Source organism: Theropithecus gelada, chromosome 1, assembly GCF_003255815.1.
Source record: "Theropithecus gelada isolate Dixy chromosome 1, Tgel_1.0, whole genome shotgun sequence".
In the NCBI taxonomy this organism is placed as follows: Eukaryota; Metazoa; Chordata; class Mammalia; order Primates; family Cercopithecidae; genus Theropithecus; species Theropithecus gelada.
The window spans coordinates 61,481,215-61,497,483 of NC_037668.1; the positions used below are offsets into that span (position 1 = coordinate 61,481,215).

At 46.4% G+C, this 16,269-nt stretch overlaps 2 protein-coding genes across 2 annotated transcripts in view; one reads left to right on the top strand and one right to left on the bottom strand.

The window, feature by feature from the left end:
• Positions 1-16,269, bottom strand: part of CSMD2 (CUB and Sushi multiple domains 2) — a 655,178-nt gene that overhangs the window by 327,404 nt on the left and 311,505 nt on the right. The window lies entirely within an intron of this gene.
• Positions 8,716-12,991, top strand: HMGB4 (high mobility group box 4). Its single transcript, XM_025355783.1, has 2 exons — positions 8,716-9,133; positions 11,063-12,991. The coding sequence occupies exon 2, from the start codon at positions 12,382-12,384 to the stop codon at positions 12,955-12,957; it is 576 nt and encodes a 191-aa protein (XP_025211568.1). The 5' UTR covers positions 8,716-9,133; positions 11,063-12,381; the 3' UTR covers positions 12,958-12,991.

Sequence of the window (16,269 nt, forward strand, 5' to 3'; positions counted from 1 at the left end):
TCCAAGTGATCTCATTGTTCAGTTCCCACCTATGAGTGAGAACATGCGGTGTTTAGTTTTCTGTTCTTGTGATAGTTTGCTAAGAATGATGGAAGTTTATTTTGAATATGAGCCGCTGGGCCTTATCTTTGAAAAGATCCCCCTCTGCCTCCCAAGACTTTCTTTCCCAGCAGTGCCTGCCCACTGTGGTTGTATGGACAGCTCTGAAAGATCTGAGCCAGCCTTTAAAGATTCAATTCCTGGCTGCCTAGTAAGTGTTTGGGATTGGTTACTATGCTCTGAACAAATCAAAGCTTTCCCCCAGTCATTCCTGCTCCTTAGTGCGACTGCTCCCCGTAATCCACACCATCCTCCTGGTCACCTAGCCCGGGCAGCATCCTCAACTCCCCCGTCTCCTTCACCCCTATCGCCAGTCGTGGCCAAGTCTTCTCCATTTCATGTCCTCATTGTTTCTCACCTGGACTACAGAGATGGGCTTCTGATTTGCCCTCTGCCTCTGTTCCATCTTCCATACTTTGTGGGGAGATTTGATCAAATGCCTGCATTGCTGGAAAGCCAGCAGCAATGGTTGAACCCACTGGCTCCAGAATAAAGTCCAAGTTTTTTAATGTCTTTCCTCTTCAATGACACACACTTTGAGATCCAGCTACACAGAATGGCTTGTACACCTGGAATGTGACTAATACTTTCATGTCTTCATGCCTTTGCACGTGCTATTCCCTCTATTTGGAATGCCCTTTTCCTGTTGCCCCACCTGGCTACTTGGGAAAATATCCCTGATCCTATAAACCTAACTAAATATTTCCTTTCCTCCATCTCTCCTTCTCGCTGCCCCCAATAGACCTGACCCTGCCATGGTCCTGGGCATACCAAATTGTACTCATCTTTTGAGTTGACCATCTCTCCAACTAGCAGGCAAACTTCATGGGAGCTGGAATAAAATCTTCTTTTTGTCTCAGTATCTCCAGTGCACAGCACAGTGCCTGGCACACAGAACAAATACATTTCATAGAACAGAGGTTGGCAAACTATAGCTTGCTGCCTGTATTTGTAAATATAGTTTTACCAGATCACAACCATGCCCAGTCGTTCTTTTACATATTGTCTGTGGCTGCTTCCATATTGCAATGACAGGGTTAAGGAGTTGTGCAAGATGACGGCTTGCAAAGCCCAAAATATTTATTTTCTGGCTTCTTACAGAAAAAAAAAGTTTGCTAATTCCTACCATAGAAGCCTCACAGATGATGTAGTTGGTTGGTAAATAAAAATTTCATTTCTAAGTAGGAAATCATAAAAAAAGGACACAGATGTAGCTTCAACATTTAATTATAATGTACAACACTTAAACATACATTTATTTGCCAATGAGTTAAATGCAGGACTAAGGCCCTTCCTTTGATCATGAGTTTGTTCTCCACGTTGTCTATCTTATATAAACTACAACCATAATGCATCATTCACCATTTCCAATGTTGCTACAGATTGTCCAGCCAACAAATATTTCTTGAGCAACTGCTACGTGCCAGGCATTGACACCCATTCTCATCAAGGTGCAAAGGATGCTTTGTCCCATCCCCCTCCCCTCATGTAATGTACCCAGTGGGGTACAGTTGTCTCATTCACTCACACCTAATATCTAGTAAGCAATTCTTTTAAGAGACTCTCCCCTTTGTGGAATCATTCCAAAGCATTCAGTTTAGTTTCCATAGATGCAACTGTATTTTCTTTCACACTCATATTTCATCAGTTTATGTGATGTTTAATTTAAATCACATAATTACAATAACAAGTATGACTGGCACTGAGAGACTTGGCAACAAACCCATCTGAATCTCGGAAAGTGCAAGACTCAGCTGATGGGAGCAGAAGTGCACAGGCATTGAGGGTGGGGGTGGGAGATGGCCTGTAGGCAGCAGGTGCTGGGGGTGCCATGGGCACCCGTCAGGAAGATCTACTGAGGCCATGGGAGTGCTGGGTAGTCCAAGTGGCTTCTTTGAGGGAGGGGAGTGGGTTAAGAACACTTTCATTAGACATGCTTTGTGGATGAATGAATAAATGAACAAACAGCAGTGGCTTGCTTTCAGTGGTGGGATATCAAATTACATCCCCTCTGCTATCAGGAGAGTGGGAACCAGCTAATCTTAAAATCTGAGATTTGAGAAGGACTTCAGAGGTCTTCTAGGTCTAATGCCCAGCGATATAGGAATCTCAACCACAGCATTCTTGAAAAATGGTCAGTTTTGATCTATTTTGAATGTTCCCAACAATTAAGAATTTACCTTCTTGCCAAATTCTCTCTCCCAATCTTGATCCATCCCCACTCTTTTCCTAGTTACTTCCTACTCATCCTGCAGGTGTATCAGCCCCTGGCTCAGGAAACCTGTCATTGTTGCTGAGTCTGGTTTACTTCTCCTTTGTTCCCTCTGGGCACCCAGCACTTTCTCTACCACAGTGCTTGTCTCACCATGCATTGCTGAACTATGAGCTCCCTGAAGACAGGAGCTGTTTCTTTCTTGTTCACAGTCCTTTCCTTGGTACCTTGGAGAGTGCCTGACACAAAGAAAGGGCTCAGTAAATATCACTCAGTGGAAGAAGGGATGATTGGCCAAATGAATGAATGAATGAGATCCTGCTGGTGAAAGCAGAGGTTACATGTGGGGAAAAGCAGAGAAAGAGGCAGTGAGCAGGTGAGCCAGGGAATAGGAGGGAGGGCCTCCAGTGCCATGTGGGCTTCACCCAGGTTTCCTGGGTTTCCCATGGCACTGCCCACTCCTGTCAAGACATGCTTCCCCACTCCTAGTTCCTCAGCCCTGGCTGTGCCCCACTACCTGCTTCACTTAGCAGCTGCTGGTACCTTCCTGGGGATTCTTGTCATGCTGACCTATCCCCAAAGCAGCAACAGTGGGGTCTGCTAATCAATGTGGGCAAATGTTCCCCTTTCCCCAAAAGCAACTCAATAAACTCAACACATGATCAGAGCTCTTTCCTGCTTAGCTAATTGTTAGCTCTAGGGAATCCACACAAACCACATCAGGTAAATGTTTTTTCTCCAGATGCACAGCTCTCTGGAGGACATATATCTGGGGCTGGGAGTGCTGAGGGACAGGGAGCCTGGCTGTGTTTGTTGTCGGGATGAGGGCTTCCTCACCAACGTGCTGGGCCTTGTGCATTGGGTGGTGGCATATTGTGAAGGTCTAGGGGGTGGCTTGGTGTGTCAGTTTCCTTCCATTGCTAGTTCAGCTGCTCAGCCGGCAGAGCTGATGGGTAAGGTGTTTCCTGCCTCCATAGAGAGGATCTTCCCATTGTGCCGAAGTGACAGAACAGGGTTGGGTCTGAAGATCAGAATTGGTGCCGATGCCAAGCTCTGGGTGAGGAGGCTTGATCCCCAGCAGCTTTTCTGAGTTGCCCACTCTATCCTGTACTGTCTCCAGGTCTAAATCAGGCAGTTCTACTTTCTTCTGAGGACTAGAAGCCTTTGAAGACCAGTCTCCTTCCCTCAACCCACAGCTCCTGAAAGGGGCAGCCATGTACATCATATGACTCATAGGCTACAGGTGATTGGATCCTGGTGGTCATGTGTCCCAAGCTAGGCCAATCAGCTGATGGAACTTCTATCAGGAAGGCAGGTCCCTATGGCCCCCATTTGAGGTTTGGATGGAGAGAAGGGCTGCCTACTCACTTTAATGAGTAAAAGATTCCACAGGCGTGGCTTTCCCAGGGGAGATTTGGGAAATGGTGTCCTAGCATCATTTCTTCCATGTCTGTTGCTGCCTCCCCAACTTGCCCTTATTACTCTTATATGATGTCCTGAACCTTGTACATTTATCCTCCAGGTCCTAAGCCATCCTGACTGGACAGAATCTAAGAGCAGTTCCCACTCTGACCAGCTGCTGAGCCTTTAGCTGGCTGTCCCCTGTCCCCAGCCCAAGTCTCTATTACACATTAGATCTGAGATCCGGCATGGCAGCGCCGAGGACTGGCAGCCTCCATGCTCTAGGATGTTAAAGCCTATCCCCGTCAGGCTTGGCCCAGAAACAGGGTGCAGCCCTCAAGAGCGTGGTGACTACAGCACATTCACACTCAACTCTACTCAACCCTCTTCTTCCTGGCTCGAGTATCTGTCTAAGTGAAGATAACACCTATCTGGCTCATCATCTGTCTTGTTCCGCACAGAGGCAATAGGTTTAAAAAGGTTAAGGGTTAAGAGCCAGGCCTTCGAAACCAGACAGTGCTATATTTGAATCTGGGTTCCACTGTTTCCTAGTGTGAACACAGGCATGTGACATAACTTCTCTGAGCCTCAGTTTCCTCATCTGTGCAATGGGATTCCTCTGAGCAGCAGTGTTCATGTGTGTAATGTGACCAAGTCTGTGCCTAGCATACAGTAGGTGCCTCACAAACGTGAGCTATTTCCCCCCTGACTTGCTGGGGTTTGAGAAGAGGGGGTGGGATCTTACCAGGGCCTTGAACCCTTCCCTTCAGAGCAGACTGCAGAGCAGCCTGGCTTAGTTTTCTCCAGGGAAATGAGGCACCTGCATCTACTCTGGTGACAGAGCAGTGCAGGGGTAGAAGGACAGGGCACTCTGTTGTACCCAGACCAGCCAGTACACCTGGCCATCACCTTCCCTCTTTTTCTGGGGAACCCCAGCCTAGCCTCCACAGCCTTGCCCACTTTCCACCTGTCACTGGCAGACATGACTTGGAGAAGGAACCTGCTTCCTGCCATAGAGGGTGGCACCGCTTGCCTTGCAGAAGCCTCCACTGCTTGTAATTAGTACTATTTCTCACCCAGAGGGACTGCTGTAAATGGCTTCTTGAGGAGCTGCCCACATCAGTGTGTACCTGCCACTCAACTGCCACTCTCAGTTTGAGCATCATGGATGTTCCTTCCCTTGTCAGGAGGCAGCTAGTGGGCCCTGCCAGAGATCAGCAGCTCTGATGCCCAGAAGAATGAGTGAGCTGCCCAACAGCTGGAGAATGGGTGGGTTAAACATCTCACACACACCAAGGCTAGCGAGCAAGTGGTCCTAGAGTCCCATGGAGCTGAGTTCTAATCCTGCCTTCATCATCTGCTGGCCATGTGACCTTCACTTCTCTGAGCCCCTCTTTCCCCAGTTTATATCTCATAGTGCAATTGTGAGTGATGCTCACAAAGTTCCCTCTAAGGCCTCAAGACACGACATCTATAATTCTTGGCCCTGCCATATCTCTGTACAGCAAGGTAGATTCGTAGGCAAAGGGAATAAGATTTACTGAATAGAAAGCAATTTGGGGTGGAGACTTCGCACATGGGCCCTAGAAGGAGACTGCCTGGATTCAAGTATCATCAGCTCTAAACATACTGTCTCACTTTGGGCAAGTAACTGACCTGCTTTGGGCCTCGTTTCCCCATCTATATAGTAAGGATAATAACAGCACCCACTTCATTGAGCTGTTAAAAGGTTTAAGTGAGGTGATGCACATAAAAGGTGCCTGGCACATAGCATGTGCCCAAAAAGCATCAAAAATGGGGGAGAGGAGAATTCCTCTCTTCTTGTATTGCTTGCTGCCATCCATCTGGATTAATGCCTTATACTTTGGCTTTCAGATAGGAGAAATCCAGATCACATCCACCTACAGAAGAAATGATTGGCTGCTATGGATTGTAGCTAAACCATAGGAAGAGTGGAGTTGTAGCTGGCCTCAGGGATGGCCAGAACCAGGAACTCCGATGCTACAAAGCCTCTCTCTCTGTGCCCCATCTACGTTGTGGTCTGCCCGCTGGCATCATTCTTTCTATTGCAAATGGTGGCTGCTTGAGGCTGGGACCATGACCACCCTTAGTAGCTCTGTGATTCACTCTCTCACCTTCACCACTAGAGAGAAGATGATGATCTCTCCCCATGATTCTAATTAGAAAAAGGCCATCAGAGGCCTCTGATTAGTTTAGCTGGGGAATGTGCCCATTCCTGGGGCCAAGGAGGTGGCCCCCACTAGAACCCCATGACTAGTTTGGGGACAATTCTCCAAAAGAAGGAATGTGCTCAAAAGAAGGGAGGAGCACTAGGCAGACAAAACAAAAGATGTCTACTGTGGATGAAGGAGAAGTAGGTGGACTGAATGATCAGGGTCACTCTCCTATTCTGTGGTATAAAGGAGTAGGTTTTTAAAGACCTGTGAGGAGTGTCCATAGATCACTGTGTGAGGTATCAACCCAGAGTTGATCTTGTTCTAGGTCTGTCCCGTATCCTTTCATAGGTAGCCAGGCATCCCCCCACCATGCTGATCCCATTCTGTGTCTAATCATCTGACCACTGCCTGCCCACCTGTCCACTAGTCCATTGGTCTGGGTGCTGACACCTCACCTGGCTTTGGCAAGCCTCTGCCCTTGGGAGGAGATGCAGGCTCCGTGCTTATCTTCAGATGCTGGTTCTATAGGTCATCCAGGTCAGTTGACCTCCTGGACTTGGAATATCCCGTGACCTAGAGATAAGTTGACTAGATCCATCCGGAATGAGGATCAACCCAGATTAGAAAAGACTCACCTGAATCTTTTTAAACGTTGAGATTTAGACAACTTTTTCTCCTTTCTTCTTCCCTCCTCATGAAATTCTTGGCCTTGTTCCTTCCCGGTTGCTTCCTTACCCTAGCCCCAACCAAGGGAGATCCTAGACTACCCATAGAGGCTAAACATATGAGTCAAAGGGTCAAACAAGCTTGAGTTCGAAGCCTGGCTCTGCCACTTATTGCTCTGTGGCCTTGGATAAATTAATCTCTCTTTTCATGCTTCCAGGCTTCCAGAGATGATGTACCCAAAGTATGATCATCATATTTATTAAAATATTGTGCTCACATCTGATTAACAGCTCCTGGCAAGAGGTCAGTGCCAAAGAGTCTTGGACTGACTGCTTATGGCCTGGCCTCCCTATCTTCTTATTATGTAGCGATCCAGGTGAATTCAGATGATTCCCTGGATTACCACCCTCCTTCCTGAGACACAACCATCCCTCAAACACTGTTCATCACTGACCATCAAAGCAGCAGCCACACTGCTCCAGCAGCTCAACAGCTATTTATTGAGACAGGTGTGTGAGTACATGAGTGAGTGAATGAACTGAAAGAACATAAGAGTGAATTAATTGGTAAGCGAATGAGTGAATTAGTGACTTAATGAGTCAGCAAGTGAGTGAAGAAGAGTGTGCAGGATTGAATATGTCATGTTCTCCTCCCTCAACAAATCGAATATGCGGTGATGTAAAACTTTCACCTTAAAATGTGTCTTCTGCATTAACACAAGCAGGGGTTAAGAATGGCAGAGGAAAAGTTACAGACAAGAAGCTGGAGGAGAAAGATACTGTGCTAGTTTCCTATTGCTGCCTTAACAAATAATGGCACATTTAGGGGCTTAAAGAACACAAATGTATTGTGTTATAATTCTGGAGGTCAGAAGTCCAAAATGGGTTTCAGCAGGCCAAGATCAAGGTGTGGGGAGGGCTGAGCCCCTCTGGTGGCACCAGGGGAGAATCCTTTTCTTGCCTTTTCTAGCTGCTAATAGCCACCTGCATTTCTTGGCTTGTGGCCTCTTTCCCTTGTTTTCAATACTAGCAGTGTAGCATCTTCAAATCTGTCTCCACATCTGATCCTCTGCTTCTCTCATCACATCTCCTCTGACTGTGACTCTCCTGCCTTCCTCTTACAAAGGCCATGTGATTCTATCAGGCCCACCTGGATAATCCAGGATCATCTCCCTATCTCTAAATCCTTAGAGTAATCTTAGCTACAAAGTCCCTTTTGCCAAGTAAGGAACAAATTCACAGGTTTCAGGGCTTAGGACGCCGGCATCTTTGGAGAGGCATTCTTCTGCCACTTGCAGATGCCTTGCTCAGAGGCTCAATGCAACCAGTGAGTCCCACTCCACAGAGGAAGGGGCAGGAGGGGGATGAAGGAAGTTTCAAAGCATTTGACAAACACATGCCTATGCCAGGTATTTTTGCTGTTGTTGCTGTGGCCTGAGTACGGAGGGCTTTGAAAAGCTTACGTGATTCCATCATGCTCCAAAATTTGAGAGATACTTTGACAGAGATATGCTAAGACCATATGCTGCTGTAATTGAGGGTAAAATCTGGCCCTGTGATTCCTGGAGGTGATGGATCAAGAGCAGGGTGTCTTTACCCTGGGTGCACATTGCTATCAACAGGGAAGATTTTTTTTTTTTCAAAAAATGTTATTTTGAAATAAGAAACGAGTGCAAAGATCGTACAGAAATGTCCTGTATATCCTTCACCCAGATTCCCTAATGTTGGCATCTCACATAACCCTGGGACATGCGTAAAAACTAAGAAATCAGCAATGGTACAGTACTATTAACTAAATGAAACATTTTATTCAGATCTTCCCAGATTTCCACCAGTGCCCCACTTTTTTTTCTGTCCCAGGGTTCAGTCTAGCATCTCTTATTGCATTTGTCCTGTCTTCTTGGTTTCTTCCAATCTGCATTAGTTTTTTAGTCTTGCCTTGGTTTTTTTAAGATCTTGACATTATTGAAGGGTACTGATCAGGTGTTTGGTAGAATGTTCTTTATTTCAGTTTGTCTAATGGTTTTTCATGGACCTTGGCTATGGATTTTTGGGAAGAATATCATGGGGGTGAGATGCTCTTATTATGGCATCACAGAAGGGGGTTCTGTGATCTCAGCATGACCCGCTACTGATGATGCTTACTTTGATCACTTGGTTAAAGTGGTGTCTGCCAGATTTCCCCACTGTTAAGTTACTGTTTGTCCTTTTCCATGTTCTATTCAATAGGAGTGGGTGGCTAAGTCCAGCCCACACTGTAGGAGATGGGGAGTGCCAGCTGTTTTTATTCCTATCATTTCAATTTGTTTCATCCTCATGGCTTTATTATCACCTCACTACTTCTTAGAGATATGGTTGTAATGAGCTAGACTTGCCCAAAGTTACTCAGCTATAAATGGTAAAGCTAGAATTTGAACTTATATCTGTCTGGCTTCAAAGGCCACGTTCTTTCCACTTCATGTTATTGTCACCAAGTAAAGAGGATCTCACAGTCTCCAAGGTGGAAGCTCCCTCTCAGCTTGTCTGGATGGTGTTTTTCAAACCCATCCTTGGAGTGTGACCCATCAGTGGGTCATGAGGTCAGTCTGTGGGTGGCATTTTAAATAACAACATAAAGCAGAAGTGACTAGAACAGAGTAGAAAATAAGAGTACGTCATACAAGTAGAACATTTTTATCTCTATATCTTCTCTGTGCTTTGCTACCTTTATCCTTGTATGGAGATAAAAATAGCCCTCCCATAGGCTTGTTATGAGGATTGAATGGAATGATATACATAAAGTGCTTAGAAGAGAGGCTGGCTCATATTAAGTATTATATAAATATTAAGTATGTATGTATGTAAATGAGTCATGATGTAAAATGTATTTCTTATTGCAGACTGCAATCAAGATGTTTGAAAACACTGAACTCACATCTGTGGACGACGAGTTGGCAGATTTATGACCCCCAGCTTGCAGCCTATTTTTTAAAAATAAGGTTTTATTGGAACACAGCCACACTCATTGGTTTAGGTATGTTCTATGGTTACTTTCGGGGTATAGTGGCAGAGCTGGGTACTTGCAACAGAAACCCTGTGGTTCACCAAGCCTATCATATTTACTATCTGGCCCTCTAGACCAATGCTCCTGCCTGGAGGTCATCTCATAATCTAGGGAATATTGGACACCTCTTCCTGGGCATGTGGTCTGGTCATGCCACTGTCCTTGTAGGCATGCTTGCTCTGCAGACCACTCCAGGCTATGTGACTGCCGGGCCCTTGGATCTCCAGAAGCTCATTACTCTTCTCTATTGAACTGATGCCTACATGGTGAAAGGCTAAAAACATGGTACTTTGGTTAGGGTCCCAGCAGGAAACAGATGGCCACTCAAAATTAAAATAATTGGTGAGGGCAGAGTGTGGGAAAGTAGCAGAGACCTCAGAGGCTCATAAAAGTCAAGATTTTACCACCCTAGGCATAAGGAGATAACGAGAGGGGGCAAGGCCTATACTGGAAGGAGAGAGTCACTTAGAGAGAACATCTTATGAGGACCAGTGACCTTTAGTCCAGGGACACAGAACCAGCTACAGCTGACCCTGGGGTGGGGATCCAGGAGAATAAATACCTTGACCTAATTTTCCTCCATCTCTGATCTCCTATGGGGGGACCCCATTGACCAAAGTGAGATGGAAACCAGAGAGTATGGGATCCATTGATGTGGCTCATACAGAACAGCTTCCCAGGCCAGAGAAGGCTGAAAAGAGAAGGCTGGAGAAGGCTGGAAAGGGGATCTGGAATGGCAAATCTTAGATACCCAGCACATAGCATTGATTTAGGAAGCCAGATTTATTTACCTTTCCTAAGCTCCCCTAAACAAGGACTTTAGGGGAGATTGACATAGCTTTTCCCTTTTACTGCCCTTTCTTCTTAAATCTGTTAGCTTCCCGATAGCTATTGTGGGTTAATCTTCCTGGATCTTATCATCATGAGAGGGATGGAAGGTTATGAACAGAGACACAGATAAGCTACTGTGTGTGTGTGTGTGTGTGTGTGTGTGTGTGTGTCTGAGCCTGAGCCGAGTCTGATTAATATGTGGATTTTCATTAAAGTTCTTCCTCATGTTCCATCTTTTGATCTCAGAAAGGAGTTGTGTCCCATTCTTCTAGGCAGTCCTGCTCATGTCCAGCAAATGTGTGAGTCGACCTCCAGCCCCTTGAGAGAAAGAGCCAGGCGAAAAAAGGCTACCTAGGCCGAGAAGTGTCCCCAGAGTAATCTGTTCCTTTGGCAGACCCCCTGCTAGCCCAGACTTCCTTGACTGGCACTTGATATCTTATAGGCCCCCAAATCCTGCCACACAACTACAGCTTGTCCCCTGGAGGGGCTTTTCTGACCAGTCCAGAATGCTCAATTTATGAAAGATCATAAGCTCACACAGGGGAAGGGGCTGGCTTGGGCCACCACCTTGCAGCAGAGCTGGGGCAGAATTCAGGATTGGAGACTCTTATTAGTTTCCATCTTTCTTTTACAGAAGATGAATGTTGAAGTCTTGGAACCCTGGGAATGAACCTGGAAAAATTCAAAATATGGTCGTCTTAGGCAAGTTTCCTTGTCCGGCTCAGCTGCTGAGACCACACATCTGGACCCTCAGTGCCCCGGCAGCAGCTCTGTGCAGGCAGGATGAAGTACAGGCTTAGGTCAAGCAATCAGCAATCAAAATCCACACTCCCACCCATGAGTGGCTGTTCAACCTTGAACATATTACTTTTTATGTTAATGAAACCCGGTTTTCTAGTCCTATAAATTTGGGGCTATCATCAACCATTAAGTTATATTAAACCCAATGCCACACAGGCAAGTACCTAGCAGTGTCCAAAGGCCCAAAAAATGACACTTTTTCATCTTTTCTCTTCCCTCCAATTAAAAGACTAGTGGAATATCTGCAACTACTTTGACCAAAAGCCAGAAGCCAGCCAGTTTGAGCGTAGCTGTTACAGCTTTGTGTTCTAAACCTAAGAAATGGGGACCCCTCACACGAGAGTGGGGAGGCTTCTGGATGTGCTACAAATTCCATCTCATTTTCATGGACTCAAGTGTTAATTAATAAAATCTCAAGGTTCTCCTCCCTCTTTCCCCTCACATTTCTTCAGAGAAACGAAGAGTTCAAACTCACAGCCCAAGCGCTCAGGTTTTAAATTAGACAACTTTGTCCTGACAGGAACCAAGTCACAGCTGTCATACCTGATTACTTTTAGAGTTACTACTAAACCCTTTGTATGGCATGAGCTGCCACTGTTCAAGGCAAACAGAAAGACTTCACATTTTATCATGACAGCCCTGGAGCTATCCACCTCCCTATGTTCATTATTCTCAGCCTGTCTTTGGAAGGGATGATGTGGCATCCTGACAATCGTATAGTGAAGAAAGCAGACCCCATGGACTGTCACTACAGCCTAGGGATTTTAAGCCCCCAAAGTGCAGCAAAACCCACTGCCTCCAGAAAGCCAAGGAAAATTATTTCTGGGGGACATAGCTGCCTCATAGCCTTCTATGAATGAACCATCATCTTTCATGAGAGGCAACCATTGACCCTCAAGTAACCAACCAATAAGAACACCCGTACACAAATGCCCACAGGTGTTGGCTGGGATTGGCTGGCTTGTGGATGATGTCACAGTTTCCCTCCTCTGACTCAACAATGCCATCACCACTGAAAAGGCTGAGCCCTGACTGCAGCTCTTGCAGACAGAAAAATTCACCGCAAGCAGAGCACCTTCTAGATTGCTCCTGGAGTGTGGGGATAACAGTCTCTCCTGTTCAAGTTACTGAATCCAGAAAAAAGATGAACTTATGAACATGGGAAAAGAAATCCAGCTAAAGCCTAAGGCAAATGTCTCTTCTTACATCCACTTTTTGCTGAATTACAGAAACAAATTCAAGGAGCAGCAGCCAAATACCTACGTTGGCTTTAAAGAGTTCTCTAGAAAGTGTTCGGAAAAATGGAGATCCATCTCAAAGCATGAAAAGGCCAAATATGAAGCCCTGGCCAAACTCGACAAAGCCCGATACCAGGAAGAAATGATGAATTACGTTGGCAAGAGGAAGAAACGGAGAAAGCGGGATCCCCAGGCACCCAGACGGCCTCCATCATCCTTCCTACTCTTCTGCCAAGACCACTATGCTCAGCTGAAGAGGGAGAACCCGAGCTGGTCGGTGGTGCAGGTGGCCAAGGCCACAGGGAAGATGTGGTCAGCAACGACAGACCTGGAGAAGCACCCTTATGAGCAGAGAGCGGCTCTCCTGAGAGCTAAGTACTTCGAGGAACTTGAACGCTACCGTAAACAACGGAAACAATGTAATGCCAGAAAGAAGTACCGAATGTCAGCTAGAAAGCGGTGCAGAGGGAAAAGAGTCAGGCAGAGCTGATGGATCCAGTTTGAAAAAATAAAATGCCATTCAATCATATTTCCTGTTCCTGGTCTCATGTGTGGCATTAGAGTAGCTGTGACTGACGCTTTGTGGAGGAGGGAGTGGCTTGGTAGAGAGAGATTGGGGCAGGGAAACTGATCCTGAGGAGAGGAAGGGAGAGGAGGGGAAGGGAGAGGAGGGGAAGGGAAAGAAGGGGAAGGGAAGAGAATGGAAGGGAGGGGGAAGGAGTGGGATGGAGGGAGAGAAGGGAGAAGAGGGGGAGGGAGAGGATGGGGAGAGAAGAGAGAGGAGGGGAGGGAGAGGATGGGGAGAGAAGGGAGAGGAGGGGGAGGGAGAGGATGGGGAGAGGGAAGGAGAGGAGGGGAAGAAGAGGAAGAGGGAGAGGAGGGGGAGGGAAGAGAAAGGAGGGGAATGGAGGGGAGGGAAAGGGGGGAAGGCTAGCTTTGAGAGAAGTGTCAGCAGTAAACAAAAGGTGTGACTTGGACCACTGGGTGGGAGTCTCCAGGTGTAAAGTAGCAGCAGTCACGGAGGTAGAAGCACCCTGGTTCTGAGTGGTGATCCAGGTTAGAGGACCCTACTAAGTGTCAGGTTCAGGAACATGAGGTCTGACTCTGCTAAGAAGTGGCAGGACTGGGAAGGCTGCCAGGGCTAGAAGGCCTAGAGTTCAAGCTCACACTTCAGGCCCCAGGAGAAACATATGATATCTGAGGTGAGATAGGCCTGAGGGGACCCAGGATTTCCAGCAACACTTAGATATGCCCAGTGGGGCCAGGGTGAACCCCAGGGGTGTTCCTTAATCAGGAGGAGGCAAGGGGCAGATTTTACAAAAAAAAAAAAAAAAAAGCAAAAAAAAGCAGGGGGCTGGGGACCAGAGCAGTTGTTTTTCAGTGGATAGAGGTATAATATGTGGCATCCACTCCACTCCTCTTCCTCTTGTTCACAACACCCTGACTCCCTTTTGTGACCAAGGCTGGATCAGAGGGCAGGATCGCCTTGGCCACAGTCATTGGCTCAGTGGTGGGCATGTGACCCAAGTTGGTCCTATCAGGGTGGATCTCTGGACCTGTGTAAGGAGTCCTGGGGGACACTGCAGTCCAGGGAATGTGGACAGCCATTTGCCATCTCATAGGGCCCAAGAAGGAGGCCGAGATGGTAGAATCCCTGTGGCATCAGAATAATCTCCGAAACTTTTCATTGAAGATGAACAACACATTGCATTTTTTCCCTGAGATGGTCTGACTTAGGTTTTTTTTCTACTTGACTATAATTTGACACAAATGGGATTGTCCTGTGTCTGTGTGGTAACTAGATTTTTCAGGCAAGAATATACTGTGGGCAACATTCCATACCAATCAATAAAGACTGAAATGGAATATTTTGAAATGGTTCTTCTGGCTTCTTGACATCAAAAATACTGGGCCAAAATGCAAAGCTGCTTTTTTTGTCACCAGTTTATACATGCAACAGACCTCCCTAACTCCACCTCTAAGGACCCCTATTCCATGATAGAGGGACCTACACTTTCTACTCTACTGTGCTGAAAAGTAAAAATACATATTTTTGAACAGTCTTTTAGAACTGCATGAGCCTTTAGGGGATGAAAGGTAATACAGTGATTTAGAAATTCAGGGTCTGGAAGCAAACAGGACATTTGCGGAGGATTTTCATGTGCCTGGCCCTGTGCTGGGTATGGAGAGGCACATTACGCACTACTGTTAAGTTCCCGCCCTATAAAAACTTTCCTTCTGACAAGAGAGATGGACTTGGGCGTAAATTGCAGCACTGCAAAGCAAGATGATGAAAGTGAATATGGAAAGTAATAGGGGAGGGACTGGGGACCACCCACCAAGCCTATGCTGCAGTCTTCATGAAGGAAGCAGCCTTATTCCACTTGACAACTTTGTAGGCATGCTGGCAAAATTCCCGTTCCCCATTCCCCACAGCTGCTATTCCAACTTGGCTCTGCTTCCCTTCCAGCCCAACCTCCACCCTCTCAGGAGACACCCTCATTTTCTGCTTCATTGAGAAAATAGAGATCCTCAGATATAAGTGCTCTCAGCTTCCTTCATTCTGGAAATGTAATCCATACACATCCTTTCCTCTTGGTCTCACCCCTCATGGAGAGCTAACCCCCTCCTGCTCTTGCTGCCTCCTCCCCGCCTCCCTGGAGCCCTTGCTCCTTACTGTAAGGGTGCTGGCCCTCCAGCCTGTACACTCATACAAGTTCACTTGATGCTATGATATGGTGGTCCCCATCTTAATGTTGGCAGGACTTAGGGCAAGTTCTCATTCCTCTGAGCCTCATGTTCTTATCTGTGCAAGGAGGATAATGCCTGCCTTACAGGCTGTTTTAGCAATTAACTGAGGTAATACATGTAAAAGTATTTGGCATAGTCCTAAACCTAATAGGTAATGTAGCTGATATACTCTAGGGTGGTTGTTCCATAATCCTTTCCCCCTTTCCTGGTGTTCATACCCTTGTATAATCCCCTCCTATTAAGTGTGGGCTGGACATGTGACTTTCTTCTAACCAATAGAATGTGGCAAAGGAGATGGAATGTCACTTCTGTGATTATGTAATGATAATACTACATATTGCTAGCCACTGTTCTAGGGATTCTCCTTGCTGCTTGATGAAATAAGTGGTCAAGTTTGAGAAGCCCATGTAGCAAGGAATGACAAGGAACTGTGGGAAATGTCTAGAAGCTGAGGGTGGCCTCAGACCATCAGCCAGTGAGAAACAGAAGTTCTCAGTCCACCAACCACAAGGAACTTAATACTGCAGCAGCCACACAAGTGGGGAGGTGAATCCTTCCCCAGTCAAGCCACCAGATGAGAACTTGGCCTTGGCTGACCAAGGTCTCAAGCAATGCACCCAGCTAAGCTGTTACTGAACTCCTGACCCCACAGAAACTGTACAAATGTAAGTTTAAAACTATAAATGTTTAAACCATATGAGTGTATTTTGTTTTAAGCCACTAAGTCTGTGGTAATTTGTTACACAGCAATAGAGAATACATTACTCAATAAATGCCCTCTTCCTTATAATTCTAGAAGAGATTGTCTTTAATCTTGTTTCTATCTCCAGCCTCTACCTTCCCCATTTAATTTCCTTTCCTTTGTTACCAATATCTTGAAGGTGGAGGGCCACCTCCTACCCTCCAGTGCTAATTAGATCCTGACTTGTATTACCCTGTAGTGGTTCCAGTTGGGTTGTCTTGTTTCCAACCTGAAATGTGGGCTCTAGGTGGGCAGCAGCTGTGTGATGTACCACACTCCTCTCTGGGAAGAGGGCCCCAACACAGCTAG

Bases quoted from the DNA above. Each gene is read 5' to 3' on its own strand.
- HMGB4 (XM_025355783.1), top strand. From the start codon at position 12,382: ATGAACATGGGAAAAGAAATCCAGCTAAAGCCTAAGGCAAATGTCTCT.